Source organism: Bos indicus, chromosome 26, assembly GCF_029378745.1.
Source record: "Bos indicus isolate NIAB-ARS_2022 breed Sahiwal x Tharparkar chromosome 26, NIAB-ARS_B.indTharparkar_mat_pri_1.0, whole genome shotgun sequence".
Lineage (NCBI taxonomy): Eukaryota > Metazoa > Chordata > Mammalia > Artiodactyla > Bovidae > Bos > Bos indicus.
Window position 1 is genome coordinate 24,558,532 of NC_091785.1, and position 16,043 is coordinate 24,574,574.

A 16,043-nucleotide genomic window follows, 5' to 3' on the forward strand; every position below is an offset into this window, starting at 1 on the left:
AATATCACAAAATGAGAAAACGTGTTTTTTCTGTTTACTAAACTGTTGGGTGGGACACAAAGTTAAGTTCTGTTGTAATAAATATGAGATAAAGATGATTATGTCTAGAATGCTTACGTAGAAAATATCTTGTAATTTACAAATGATTTAGGGCTTGGTAAAAGTAAACCACTTTGTTCACATTGACAGCAGAGGAAATAATCTTTAACATTCTATGATTTTTTTTCCAATTATAGAGAAATGCTTACAGAAGAAAATGGGAAATACAGAAAAATATAAAAGATAAAAATCATAATCTCATAATGTTTCTGGTAATTCTATAAAATTAGAAATGGCAGTAGTGGCTAAGAATAATTTTTTGTCTTTAAGACTGTCTATACTACTACTGTGAAAATATTTTTAATTAAGAATAAAATAGATCTTGAATATTCTGAGATAAAATCTTATTCATTCTTGAATAAAAATAATTCATGTTATTTTAGACATTTATTCATGCAGGACAAACCTTTTTATAATGATTAAGACTAAAATCAAACAATTTGCTATCAAAAATATGACACTAAGAGAAGATTCTACTTAAATTTTCTGATATAAGAGAAATCATTTTAACCAAATGAAATTATTTTTAAAATGATTGATTTGATCTTACATTTTCCACAGTATTTTTACATTTGAACAAGAGCAGGAAATGTTTTCATTCTTAATCTTTCAACTTCAGCCTGTAGTATTGAAATCTGATCAGCTTGTTGTTTTGAAATTTTTGTTAACTTTTGTTGTCTCATCATGTTTTCGTATCGTTCTTTGGCAATCTTTTCACAGGTCAGTTTAGACCCTATCCCCAAAATGAAGAAGGAATTAGTTGAATTATTATCTATAGTTTAAAATACAGAAACAGCACTCTGAAATAGTTAAACATACGGAACAAATACTGGTAGTTTTATAACCACTGTACAGATTTTAGGAATTCTGATTACTTTTAAACAAACTGACAGTTAATTAAAGAAAAAAAATCTTACCCATTGCATTACAGATGTCTTTTCTCTCTGAGACAGCCACCAGCTCTTCTCGTAAATTGCAACTTAGGGTATAATTTGCTATATCTTTTTGATTGCTGTACCTTCTCAGTTTTTTAAGCAGCTTTTTGCAGTTCTCCACATTTTTTTTGTGGGTCTGAAATTTTTGTTCCCAGGACATCCCACAAAAATAATTTTGAAAGAAAATATTTTATAAAGATCTTATTCTTAAAATTTAAATACATTGTCATCATTAAGATATCTTACCACCATACCCCTAGTGCTTAGCATAATACCCACACACAGTAGGTACTTAAATTATTTGTTGAAAGATAGAATGGTCTGTTAATACACATTTTAGAAGAAACTTTATATATTCTTAGAAATGAGAGATTTTAAGAACACAGCCTGGAGAATACTTTGTTTCCATCTTATATATGTTAAACACTCAAAACTGAGTGCTCAGGCAGTTAGGGTAAAACAAAGCCTTTACAATGGCTAGGAAAAACTATCAACACTTCTACTACATAAAATCATAACCGAACGTGAAACAGGAAATTGACCTACACTCCAGTAGCCCCAAAGGATGTTGAAGTGCTTCACAACCTAAATGTCCATTAACAGATGAATGGATGAAGATGTGGTACATATATATAATGGAATATTACTCAGTCATTAAAAAGAATGAAATAATGACATTTGCAGCAATATGAACAGACCTGGAGATTATCATACTAAGTGAAGTAAGTCAGACAAAGACATATCATATGATCTTGTTTACACCTGGAATCTAAAGAAAATGATACAAATAGACTTATTTACAAAACAGAAACATACAGATTTAGAGGACAAACTTATGGTTACAGAGCTGGGGAAGGGTGGGGGGAAAAACAGAATGGAAGGTTGGGATTGAGATATACACAGTTCTATATTTAAAATAGATAACCAACAAGTGAAGTCGCTCAGTTGTGTCCAACTCTTTGTGACCCCATGGACTGTAGCCTGCCAGGCTCCTTCGTCCATGGAATTTTCCAGACTAGAATAATGGAGTGGGTTGCCATTTCCTTCTCCAGGGGATCTTCCCAACCCAGGGATTGAACCCAGGTCTTCTGCATTGCAGGCAGACTCTTTACCATCTGAGCCACCAAGGAAAGCAAGAGGATAACCAACAAGGACCTACTGTATAGCACAAGAAACTTCGCTTAGTATTCTGTAATAACCTAAATGGGAAAAGAACTTGAAAAAGAATGGATACATGTATATGTATAACTGAATCACTTTGCTGTACACCTGAAACTAACACCATTATTCATCAACAATACTCCAATATAAAATTAAAATATTTTTTAAAGTCCTTCAGGCTATCACAATGGTTATGGTTGCAAAGACACTATTTAGGGACCTCTAATTACATCCATCCTAAAGGAAATCAGTCCTGAATGTTCACTGGAAGAACCAATGTTGAAGCTGAAACTCCAATACTTTGGCCACCTGATACAAAGAACTGACTCATTTGAAAAGACCCCGATGCTGGGAAAGTTTGAAGGCAGGAGGAGAAGGGGAGGACAGAGGAAGAGATGGTTAGATGGCATCACCGACTCAATGGACATGAGTTTGAGTAAACTCTGGGAGTTGGTGATGGATAGTGAGGCCTGGCGTGCTGCAGTCCATGGGGTTGCAAAGAGTCGGACATGAATGAGCAACCGAACTGAATTACATCCTGAATATCATTATAAAAGACCAAGTTTTTATAGGTTCTATTTGGATTCATGGTTTGAAAACTATTACTTTGTTCATATCATTCACAAATACTGGAAATATAATGATCAATATCTTTGATTCCTACCTTATCTAAAACAGCAATAGTCTGCTCCATTATTCCAATCTGAATGGCAATCAGAGTCTCATAGTTTGGTTCATTTAGGTACTTTGAGAGGAAAAAAAGAAACCACAAAGTAAGTATATTTTTCTCTATTTCTTCCAAGAGATAATTTTATAAAGATTACCTTAGTTTTGGAAGTTCTGTTTCTCATAAAAAATATCTATCCAAGTGAGGATTGACTTGACTTTGTGCCATAATCTTTACTCATGTTCAGTTACTGATGCATTCACCTATATACTAATAACTACCAATGCCTAGTTTATTTTCTCATTCATTCATTTATTCAACTCACCAGATATTTACTGTGTTTTATTTGACAGTGTCTCATGAGTTCCATATTAACAATATCCTACTAATAGTTAAAGATACTGAGGGAGATAACAAAGATAGATAACATGACCTAGACATCAAGAAGAAGAGAATAAGTAATATGATACACTGCCAGAAGATACATAAGTGACATGCAAATTAAAAGGTGGTTTGAGATGGGCTATGATTTCTCTGAGCTTGGGAAATCAAAAGGCTTTATGGATTAGGTGGCATTTAAACCAGACCTTCAAAAGTAGATTCGGGATGTGAAAAAAATTGAGGAAAAATATTCCAGGTAGAAGAACCAGTATTGCAAAGGCACAGAGGTAGAATCCTAGAAAATATAATCAGTTTGGTTTGAAAATACTGGTGTGTAAAAGACTAACAGGGGAAATGAATTTGAGAAAGATTGAAGGACACTCAACACCACTTAAGAACTTAAAAATTCATTGGCCAGGTAAGAAGAGGAAGTTTAAAATAGAGCAGAGTAGGAATGTTAGAGCTGAATAGGAATGTGAATCTATAGATGAGATAGAGAAAAACCCAAAGTCAAGAGACTTGTTAGAAGATTGTTATAAAATACTAGAAACCATTGAAAAGGAAGAACTGAAGCAAGGTAAAGGCTAGGGGCCCAAAGAATGAGGGAATAAATGGATACACTAGGCAAGGCTTGGAAGACAAGGGAAGCAGAGGAATCAGAGGACAGCAACTTTAACCCCAAGTGAATGGCTGAAAGAACAGAAATAAGCAAAATAAGAAGAGGTGCTGTTGGGAGATCACACAGAAATAATGCTTGAGAAAGGTCAGGTTCAGAGAAGTGAGACTGGAATTGAATTGGAATCCAGAAAGCTTGGATGAGTCTTAGGAGTGATCATGGAAGTTAGAAAAAGAGAAGTCATCAAAGGAGAGGACACGGAAAGAAACACAGAGCTGAGGGCAGAATCTTAATCACTATACTTAAGAGGTAGAAACAAAAGAGAAATCAGGAAAAGAGGCAGAGTGATTTGACATGTTGGAAGAAATACAGGAGAAAGGAGGGATGATCAAAGCCAAAACAACAGGCAATATTAAAAATGAAGATGGACCTCCCAGGAAGTCCAGTGGTTAAAACTCTGCTTCCACTGTGGGGGGCGAGGGAGTTTGTGGGGAAATGTACATATGATCCCTGGTTGGGGAATTAAGATCTCACATGCTCCTGGCCAGAAAGAAAAAAAAAAAAGAGACAGAGGGAATGAAGATGGTCAATGTCAAATACTACAGGGATGGTGATGACTGGGAAAGGGATCACTAGATTTGACATTTAGGAAATTCCTGGTGAACTGCAAGATAGAACTATACTACTGACTGGGTCACAAAGAACCAGAGGCAGCAAATGTAAACTACAGAAGAAACAGACAGAATCCAGAGTCACATTATGAAATACTATGCATAGGACATGCTTGACATCACAGAGCATCTTATTAAATATTGGTTGAATGAGTGAATACTTTAATGACTGAAATTAAAATTATATAGTGGGGCACAGGGAGAACTTACCTTTTGACGATCTCTTGAAAAAAACAGCATCTGAATATCCCAAGCCTTCTGATTTAGATCTTCCATTTCCATCTCCATCTTCTTATGTTCCCACTCAATCTGAAATATTCCTTTATGGACTTCTTTACTTTCCATCATGCTAGCAACTTTCTTTTGTCCTTGAGTCTTAAAAAAAAAATCACACACACAACTGGCATTCGTATTAACATTCTGCATTCAGAATAGTTGAAGCTGAATGCTTTTCTTAGAAAACACTTGGAATGCAGAGATAATTCTATCTTCTTTTAAAAATGTAGCAGACATTAAAAATTACTTCACGGCACAATCTGATCATGATATAAAGCAAAATAGTTACTAAACAGAAAGGATTATAAGATAATTTGGCATAGCCAGTTTACTTTTATGTCAATGATTAGGCAGGAATTCCTTCTGCCATCATCAATCTGTACATGTTTGTACCCCTATTCTCCCCTGCTTCTTGACACTAAAGATAAAGGACTGTAGTTTAATGCACTAGGCACAACAGTATCTGGTTGGTAGCTAGTGAGAAAATAAGAGAATTGAATAGGTTAAATATAATATTTAATCATTTGGATGTTCTATACTTCACTTCAAATGGACTACATGAAGTTCAGTAATATTTTCATATTTTCATGTTCCCCCAGATTGCTAACAGTGAAACTACTAAGATTCTAAAATAAATTTGCATGTGAGTTTCATCAGTTAACATTTTATATTTTTCCTCTCTTCTCCTTAGAGAACTTAGCTTTTTCAAGATCATTAGACTATGGACTACTTCTCTTTGTAAAAAGTAGTATGGAGAAGGAAATGGCAACCCACTCCAGTATTCTTGCCTGGAGAATCCCATGGATGGAGGATCCTGGTAGGCTACAGTCCATGGGGTCGCTAAGAGTTAGACAGGACTGAGTGACTTCACTTTCACTTTTCATTTTCATGCATTGGAGAAGGAAATGGCAACCCCCTCCAGTGTTCTTGCCTGGAGAATCCCAGGGACGGGGGAGCCTGTTGGGCTGCCGTCTGTGGGGTCGCACAGAGTCGGACACGACTGAAGCGACTTAGCAGCAGCAGCAGCAGTCTTTAAAAAGACTACTACTCTTTTTAAAAATTATTTTTATCTTTTGATCACTGCTTGGCCTCAATTCCTCGAATTTCTCACTTTCAATGATATTTTCTCTGTTTGCTCAGCCACCCAGATCCCATGAACATACCCTTGATCTTGTCAACACCAGATCCCAAATCTTAAGGTCAAACATTTCTCTGCAGCAGTATCTCTCAAATGGGCAAAACATTGCCCCACCAGCGGACATTCAACTACATTGGGAGGCATTTTGGCTGACACAACTGGAAGGGGAGGCATTGCTACGAGCATCTAGTAGGTGGAGGCCAGGGGTGCTTCTAAACTCCACACAATACACAGCACATGAGCTCTCTCCAGCAAATAACCATCCAGCTCAAAAGTCAATAGTGCTGAGGTTGAGAAACACTTCTGTCAAACTACTACATCTCCTCTCTGCTTTCCTTTCAATTTTTTCATAAGATTTATTAATAGTCCTGGTCTCAACTTCCTCACTTCATATTATTTCTTCAGCCATCGCCATTTGAGCTCCTGAACCAACACTCCGAGTGTTGAGAACCATGCTCTTGTCAAGTAATTGATACAGTGCATGGTTCCCTCTTCCATGGAACTGTTTATTTCATGGTTTTTAAGTATATAGAAGATCAATATGGAAATAAAGGATTTGAACAAGACCTAAGAGACATACACAGAATGCCTCACTCAGTACCAGCAGAATATACACTATTCTGTATTCTCAAATACAGACCATATGTTTAGCCATAAAATGAATCCAAATACATTTTAAAAGATGAAAATCATACAAAGTGTCTGATCTGACTACAAAGGAATGAAACTAGAAATCAATAACAGAAAGAAAACCTGAATATTTGCAAATATGTGGAGATTCAATCATATATTATTAAATATTCAATGGGGTCAAAGAAGAAATCATAAGCAGTATTAGAAAATACTTTTAAATGAATGTAAGTGAAAATAGAACATACCAGAACTTACATAAATCCTTCTCAAACACTTAAGAAAAAAATTGAAAAGAAGGGAATACATTCAAACATTTTATGAGGGCAATATTTCCCTGTTATCAAATCCAGAAAAAGACACCACAATAAGAGAAAATTGTAAGTCGATATCCTTGATGAATATGGATGCAAGAATCCTGGACAAAATATATTAGCAAGCCAAAGTCAAGAATACATTAAAAGGATCATACACACACACACACACATACACCCCTAGACATATGTTCAGACTTCTGAAAATCAAAGATAAAGAGAAAATCTCAAAGGCAGACACACTATATTAAGAGGTACAAAGATTAAAAAGATACAGTAGGCATCTTATCAGAAGTTCTGTAAGCCAGAAGAAGATGAACAACTTTAAAGTGAAAAGACAGAGAGAGAGTCTGTCAATCCAGGGAAACCAGTAAAATACCTTTCAGTAATAGAGGTGAACCAAAGACAATTTCAGACAAAGGAAAACAGATTTCATTACTAGCAGACAATTCAGTTAAAAGTTCTTTAAGCAGAAGGTATATAATACAAAACAGAAACTTCAATCCACACAAAGAAAGATCTCTTGAAATGGTGAAATTGAAGGGAAATAGAAAATCATTTTTTCTTTATTTTTAATCACTCTAAAAGACAACTGACTGCTTAAAGGAACAAGAGTAATGCAATATGGGTTACGAGCAAGTAATACATGTAACAACATTAGCACATAATTTCCAAATAGCCCCAAATTCCCAAATATTTGGAAATTAAATAACATACTTCTAAATAATCCATAGTAACTTCTAATAGAAAGTTACATGAGGAATTAGATAATATTTTAAATGGAAAGAAAATAAAAATACAAACTATCAAAATGTGTAGAGTGTAGCTAAAATAGTGCTTAGAAGGAAATTTTTAACATTAGATGTTTATATTAAAAAACAAGCAAGATCTGAAATTATTTATCTAAGCTTATCAAACATCATTAGGTGAGGAAATTGACTCTAACAAAATGATGGTATAGTAGAATGAACATTTAACTCCATGGTCTTGAACTTCTTTTTACCTTAAAATTATCTGGGAAGCTTTTAGAAAATATATCCATGTCTAGATGTGGGGCCTGGACACACGTGTAAACTTCTTCAGGGTAGGAATCACCTACTGACTCAACTGAATGATTTCCCATAGAAATGGGGGAACATGAAAAATATTTGGCACAGCAGGTGACATGTTTTTTTCTTTTTAAAAAATGCTAATTACCCGAATCACAGAATTCAAGTCTTCAATTATGATCTTGTTGATGAGGATTGCATCAGAATAATCCAGCATTAACTGGAAATTCTCCAGTTCTACCTGTCCTTGTTTAAGGAGGATTTGGATCGTCAAATTCAACTGGAATTTCACTTTCTCTTCCTGTAATCTAAATTGAAAAAGACTTCAAAATAAGTAGTTGTGACATATTTATATTTCAAATTTCACCTATAATTTGATATATACATTCAATAAAATATGTATGATATAAAATTCAAAATTAATTTTCCTTAAGCTGAAAGGAAACACACTGGAGATTAATGTGGAAAATATTTTTCCAATGACAAGCTGTCCTAGAGATCTCTGTGATACTTCTTTTCTTGAGGATATGGAATTACACTTGGGCTATTTACAGAATGGTATGCACAGAAACACATTCATAAAGTTTTACTTCATGATTAAGAAAAGATTAATATGCTTTTGAACGTAAGTGGAAAAAATCAGAGACACTACCAAATAACAAATCTCTTTAGGTAGATTTGTTCTGACTTCATGTATTGATCTCTGATATTATATTAACAATGTTTAATCTGCATGCTACTTATCAAATCTATTTTTAGGTAATCCATATACTTGCTTATCACCTAGATCTGAAAATGATGTTTAATGATGAACTTGGAGACATCAGAGAAGTATTTATCAATGTGGCTATAAATACGGCCAAAAGTGAAGTAAGGACAGAAGACAGTATCTTAGTCACTCAGGAAAATGCAACAAGCTCCCCTGAAGAAAAATACTAGCTTATGAGGCATACAGATGGAAATTTCTTGGATATCTGCCTAAATTTCCACACTGTTTTGCCTGTGTGGCTTGAGCCTAAAAGTACTTACTAGCAGAAACATATTCTTTGTATTTTTATGTGGAAGGAGATTAAAATAAAAGCCTTTCCCCAAACTTACATGTTTGTTAAGTAAGTCACAGGGATGTAAGGTATACCATAGGGAATATAAATATAGTCAATAATATTATCAGAATTTTGTATGATGACAAATGCTAACGAGGCTTATCATGGAGATCACTGAGTAACGTATAGCAATATCAGATCACTATTGGTGCATCTGAAACTAATATAAGTAAATCATACTTCAAATTCTAAAAAGGAAAAACATTAAAAAGTAAAAAAAAAAAAAAAAACTTGATGGTTTGCAGTAAGAACAGGGAGCATGAAAGTAAATTTCATTCTGAAATAAGGTCTTACATAACAAAATGCACTTTCTCCAAGAGAAGCTATAAAGCACGAATAGGTAAAGTCAGTGCCAGCTGTAAACCCGTGAGTCAGCACTCTCCCCCCATGATAACACAACTTAATTTAGCCCTAGCTTATATTTTGAAAACATGAACGTGAATGAAAGGTTCAAATTACAGGATGAGCTCATGGAACACTTTTTCAATTTCATGTTGCACCTTCTCATCATCCTCAGTTCTTCTCCGTAGGAAAGCCACCATTTCTATTAAGCCAGCAGCTTTCTGCTTTACCTGAAGAAATCAAACCACAAACATCTCAGAACATATGGAGCTTTAGAAATAAAAGCAAACTAATTTTAAAGAACTTGAGAAATATACATCTTTTAACTTTATTACAAAACTTAAGTCCAACTTTCTAATAAATTAGTAAAAATTTAAATCCCTGCCATTATGTAATATAAGAAACTTGAAACTTACATGGCACATCCCATGAATAATTAGAAAAGTATCCCCCAAAAGTGTCAAAATTGCTTCTCATTGAAACACAATAGGCATGCAGCTAGGATTTTTCTTATATCTTATCATCTTAGACAAAATTTTACAGTCATAGATACTTCAACAAAAATATGACAGCCTCACACATGTGGCACCCAATTTAGGGAATCTGGGGGAGTGGAGGCAGGATGTGGTCAAGAAGCAACAAGAGGAAGGAGTCTTTTCCCAATTAAACACACTCTCAAATTGCTACTGTTTTTTTACATTAACAAAACATTCTAGCAAAACTATAAAGTTTGTTCTGGTTGGTTCTGGTGAAATATAATTCTAGTCTATGCAAAAAGAGATGAACACTACTCAAGACCAGAGCAGACAGAAGAAGTTGTGTCTATAACAGTGTTGTCCTAGAGAAACGTCATGTGAGCCATCAATGCCAGCTGCATACATAATTTTAAATTTTGTAGGAGCCACATTACAAAAGTGAAGTGAAACAGGTGAAATTAACTTTACTCTTTTATTTAACACAATATATCCAAAACATTATCATTTCAACCTGTAAAGAATATAAAAAATATTGGGACATTTTCCATTCTTTTTTTCATACTAAATCTTCTAACTCTGCCCATATTTTCCAATAACAGCATGTCTCAATTAGAACTGTCCACATTTATTTCGCATAAAAAATAACCATGTGTGGCTAATGGCCGTCATTTTGGATAGTGGGTCTACAAGTAGGCCTGTACTTAGCCCTCAATCGGACTAGGGTTAATATTTTATTTCTTTATAATTATTATTAATATTACTAACTGCTACCTTAATGGGAAACCTAAATAATTAGCTTTTCTAGAAGGACTGACCACCAGAAACTATATATTTGATACTAGGATACTAAGTGAAATGAAATACAATAGAATGATAAAATGTTATATACTTTCTGTTCATTTTCCACTTTTGCTCTTCTGGTCATGCAGAAATGTTCCCAGACAGAGGTGTCCAAGCCTTCTGGCATATTATTAGTACTGTCCAAGTCATCCATGGCTTTCATTAACTGGGCAAAGGCATCCTTATTCAATTTCCCAGATCCTGGTCGCTCTCCAAAAGGCACAAGACTGGTCGTTTCTGCATGTATTTTGTGTTTGTGAATCCTGGTATTATCAATAAAAGCCCATCAACGTTTCATATTTTCCCATACAAAACAATCACTGTTAAATAATATAACCTTTAGCAGAGGTGTGACACTGCATGGCACTTCCCTGTGGTTAGTGGGTGGATTACTCCAAAGAGAAAAGCACCTGCTGGGGCCTTTCGACATCTTTGGGATCCTCAGACATGACCGTAAGTGGACGACAGATGTCCCCCAACTGCAATCAGCACTGGAAGCGTTAACTGCACAAGAAAATGTCTCCCTTCTGGGCATTTTAAGCAGGCAAGTAAATGCCTGAGAGAAGTGCGGATGTTCCCTGGTTCTGGCCCACATGTCCTCTACTGATGTCTTTGTTGCAGGTGAATAGCCTGGAATGTGTTCAGCTATGCGTGCACCTGGAGAAGTGCCTCTTTTTTATCTACATTATGGACTGGTTTTGTTTGCCGGGCTGCAGCTGGGAAGAGAAGGGTACTGAGACTTGTGCCAGCACTTACCCTCAAGGCACCTCACAATGTGCTGTGAAGTTACTATAGTTACCCTCCTTTTCTAGAAGGAAGTGAGTCTCTGAGAGAAGTGACTGACCAAGGCCACAGGTCTGAAAGGTGTGGAGTTAGTATTTAAAGCTAATGCTGCTGGACAATACAGCTTATTCTTTTTCCATTACTGCCTTTCGATAGGTCTCACTTCTTTCTTCATAGGCATATATAACTCACTCCTTTAAAAACAGGGAAACCAAGATACAAGGTTTGTTCTAGGCTGAATTTCTCAGGTTGCATATAATCTGTCAAAAGTGAGAGAATCAGTCTGTATCTTAGACACAGATAAGCCTTTGTGACAAACTCCGTGATTCCTACATTATGTTTGATTAAAAATTACAGAAATCTGTATGGGTAAAAATTTGGAAATTTGTGAAATTAATTGTTTGGTACTCTCAAGTATCAAAATCAGATATTTCAGAACTATGTTGATAATGGTTATTGTCAGGCATTCATACTGGCATTTTTCAAACTTTGTCTTGAACACAATCACATGAGATGCTCTGAGGAAAGGGTCTGGAAAACACTTCCTACTCTATTTCTCACGTGGGATGCAAAGACTACAGAAAGTTCTGAAATGTTCTTCAGCAAAGAAAATTATATATCTTTTTCAACCCTGTATTTCCTTAAACTTATTTTGTCCTGGAAGCCTTTTATGTGTAATTCCAATTCACACCACAAGGGATGCATACGTGTTAGAACACATCTTGGGAAAAACAGTTTATAAATCTGTCTGCTATCTATATCTTGTCAGGAACGACTTTCATGTATAAAACAGAACCTATAATAGCACTATGATTACCTAGACACTTAATTTCTAAATAATGAAGTCATCAGTCTTCATTGTACTGTTAAGATATAATAATCTTTAAAAAACTGAGTTAAGATAAAAATACTTCGACATTTTCATGTAAATGATGTTACACCGAATATTATGAAATAATTTGGAGAAAAAGCTAAAATCTAATAACAATTTTTTTTTCTCAGAAACATGATAGCAAAGGAGAAACAAACCTTGGTCGGCGTTTAAAAAGTTTGTAGAGTATATCCACCTGATGACTGGGAATTTCAGAAAATTCCTTTTTAAAGCTGCGATCCAGAACCTAAAGAAAAACATATCATTCCCAGGATTGCAACTTTGTTCAGAAGGCTTTTATCTGTGAAAATACTCTTTAAAATATTAATTGTATCACTTTGATTTTTAAAAATCCATGAATATTTGGTTTATAACATAGACTTGTTAAAGGGTGACCACTCACTGTGCAAGGATTTCACAAAGATTTACCTTAAAGAAGAAGCACCTCAGTAAACTAAAAATATTATTTCATATAAGAAGTCTTAGAAACCACTTAGAACTGAAGTGAAGTGAAAGTGAAGTGTTAGTCACTCAGTAGTGTCCAACTCTTTGCAGCCCTATAGACTGTAGCCTTCCAGGCTCCTCTGTCCTTGGGATTCTCCAGGCAAGAATACCGGTGTGGGTTGCCATTCCCTTCTCTAGGAAATCTTCTTGACCCAGGGTTTGAACCCAGGTCTCCTGCATTGCAGGCACATTCTTTACTGTCTGAGCCACTAGGGTTTTATTTAGAACTGAAGTTTCACAAAATAATATTTATAAAACAGACAAGGTACCTCTATTTTGTTAATTCCATTCTATTCTTCTGTTTGCTTTTCTATCCTAGTCTTTTCCATTTATAAATCTGCTGGTCATAGCCTACTTAATTGATTTCATAACCAGCTAAGGGGGATTGCAACCTGAAGTTTGAAAGGCTCTGAAGTCTAGATGAGCTCTCTCTTTTTTTGTGCAAGAGAAAGTTTAAACCAGAGGGAAGTTTACAAACATTTATTTTACACAATGATTTTTAGAAATACACAATGGCATAGAATGGAGTTTACCCATAACTGAGAATTACAGTAGGAGAAAATTCTATGAGAAGATTAGATTGTATCCCTTTTAATCTTCCCCAAATCCAGGCAGCAGCAATGCTATCACACTGGGAAGTGACTGAGGCAACAGCTCTCACTTTGTCTTCCGCCAGTAAGTTGTCATAGTGTTCCTTGTACGTATCCAGGTCTTCTCTAGACTTCCGGATGGCCTCTGTGGTCTGGTTCTAGAATAACATCAGAAATAGAAGATTGGAACTGGAGAGTTTTCAGGATAAATACAAATATTGAGCATACTAAAAAGAAGAAGGAATTCCCTGCTGCTGCTGCTGCTAAGTCGCTTCAGTTGTGTCCGACTCTGTGCGACCCCATAGACGGCAGCCCACCAGGCTCCCCCGTCCCTGGGATTCTCCAACCAAGAACACTGGAGTGGGATGCCATTTCCTTCTCCAATGCATGAAAGTGAAAAGTGAAAGTGAAGCCGCTCAGTCGTGTCTGACTCTTCGCAACCCCATGGACTACAGCCCACCAGGCTCCTCTGTCCATGGGATTTTCAGGCAAGAGTACTGGAGTGGGGTGCCATTGCCTTCTCCAGGGAATTCCCTAGTACAAGATTAATGTGAATTGAAGTATCAATTACAGATAACATTCATAGTAGAAAGTAAACCCACTGGAGGCTTTGAAAGGACAAACATCCAATCACCTGTTTCAAAGTGTAGCCAGCTCTGTACACGAGTGTGTAAGTGACCAGGGAGCATACTACACCCTTGGCAGAGCAGTGTGGGTGATGAAATTGCACAGGCTTGGGAGTCATGTGGGCCTGGGTTCTGAGAGACTGGATACATATTAGTAAATGGAGGATGGCCAGGCCATATATAAAAATAGAACTGACTCACAGTCTGCAACCAGGCAGGAATTGAAACCACAACCTCTGCAGTGATTGGCCCCTAAACTGTCAGAACTTGGTCAATAACTTTCAGCTTTCCTAATTTTTGCCATCACTTTCAACTGAGGACCAACCAGGGAAAGCCAAATCTGCTTCCCAAACCAAACACATAGGTAGCCCAGGTTCTAATTAACTTGCCCCAGGCTTCCCCATGCCAACAAGTCTTAATCAGGATACAGCTGAAGCCCTTTCTTATTTTCATTAAATGGCTTTCTCATCCCCCAGCCTGCCTTTGCGTGTCTGGCAAACACAAGTGAATGTCATATGATACTTTAAATCATTCATTCATAAATATCATTTATTAATACTATTAATAAAACCTGACATCTTTTGAAAATTATGTGACAAGCATTTTGTATTCATTGTATCTTTCATGAAACATATCTATTAGCATTTTTAAAAATATTACAGCTTTTCATTCTATAAGCTAACCCATTACTTACATATTTAGTGAAACAGAGTGCCAAATGGCCCACAAAGAACAATACACCCTAGACAAGAGCTTGAAAATGTCTTGTCCAAGGTCCCATAGCCAGTCAGTGGTTAAAAGTCCCAGACAGGCAGCCAAGGAACACACACACGTTTGAGAAGGAATGTAGAAAGAAAGAAGGGGCCAGGCAGGAGTGTGGACTCTTGTCAAGCGGGAGCAATTGGTCAGAAACTGCTGATACTCAGATATCAGACACTGTATTTACCCTCTCCTCCTGCTTCCTTGCAAGGTAGTTGTTCAGGAATGTTTCTCTGGAGCTTATTTCTTCATCCAACAGCAAAGAGAAAATAAGGTTGTTTATTTTCAATTCCTCCTGTAGAAATATTTTAAAAGGGGAAAAACAATCAATGTGCCCACCTGGGAAAGGATTTTCTATTGAGGGTCACAGACTTGGCACTCACCAAGCAAGTTTATGACACACGAGAAAGAAAAATTCTTTTCAAGGAAAAGGGAATATAAACTTGCAATAACTACTCAGTTGTTTTTACCTTTTTTCAATTTTCATCGCAAGATAAAACATATACATAGGAAAACACATAAAACAAATATATAGTTTAATGAGTTATTATTAAGACAAAACACCACTGTAATCACCACTCAATTCAAGAACTGGAGCTTAGCCACAGCCCTTCCATGTGCCCCCATCCTCATCTCAACTCCAATAATAACCATTGTCTTGAGTTTTGCAGTAATTACTTCCTTGTGTTTCTTTACAGTATTATTACCCAAATACGCATCTTCTGGGTATGACTGTATAACTTGTCTGTTGGAAAAACTGTCACATTTTGAAAGCCTATTATTATCCACAGGTTCTCTTTCAGCCCTTTCTTTCCCTCACATTTATTTGTAGTTATCTGTAGTTTCACCTAGTCTGAGTTTTGCTCACTGCTCACTTATGGTGAGTTCAACAGAGTCCTTTACCCCATGTGTTTCTTGAAAATTTGCAGCTGGGTCGGGGGACAGATCAGACCTGTGTCTTAAAAGACCATAGGGGACATGGTGTTTTTTGATCAGGAAACAGGTAGTGTCAAATTGTCTTTCTTTCTGAGACGTTAGCAGCTGTAGATCTCAGTGCTTAGGTTCATTAATCCTTTGAGAGCTGCAAAATGGTGATACTGTATTTCTAGCATTCCTTCTTCACTTATTAATTGAAATCCTTTCATAAAGGCATGCTTCTCCCTATCTGCTATTTGGTTACCTGGCAGTGTAGTTCATACAGAAAAGCAGAGT

General features: G+C 36.1%; 1 protein-coding gene across 7 annotated transcripts in view; it reads right to left on the bottom strand.

Moving 5' to 3' along the window:
* Positions 1–12: 12 nt before the first annotated feature.
* CFAP43 (cilia and flagella associated protein 43) overlaps positions 13–16,043 on the bottom strand; it is a 100,083-nt gene continuing 84,052 nt past the window's right edge. For 6 of the 7 annotated variants that reach the window (XM_019953169.2, XM_019953171.2, XM_019953170.2 and 3 more), the window contains 10 exons: positions 15,019–15,126; positions 13,518–13,604; positions 12,511–12,599; positions 10,748–10,961; positions 9,500–9,612; positions 8,086–8,245; positions 4,741–4,905; positions 2,860–2,940; positions 1,017–1,170; positions 13–832 (listed from right to left, as the gene is read on the bottom strand). In XM_019953169.2, the coding sequence (XP_019808728.2) occupies positions 666–832; positions 1,017–1,170; positions 2,860–2,940; positions 4,741–4,905; positions 8,086–8,245; positions 9,500–9,612; positions 10,748–10,961; positions 12,511–12,599; positions 13,518–13,604; positions 15,019–15,126 (1,338 nt within the window). In that variant the 3' untranslated portion in view covers positions 13–665. Of the gene's footprint in view, positions 833–1,016; positions 1,171–2,859; positions 2,941–4,740; positions 4,906–8,085; positions 8,246–9,499; positions 9,613–10,747; positions 10,962–12,510; positions 12,600–13,517; positions 13,605–15,018; positions 15,127–16,043 lie in introns of those variants that run through there. The other variant, XR_002179982.2, reaches the window with a different exon arrangement.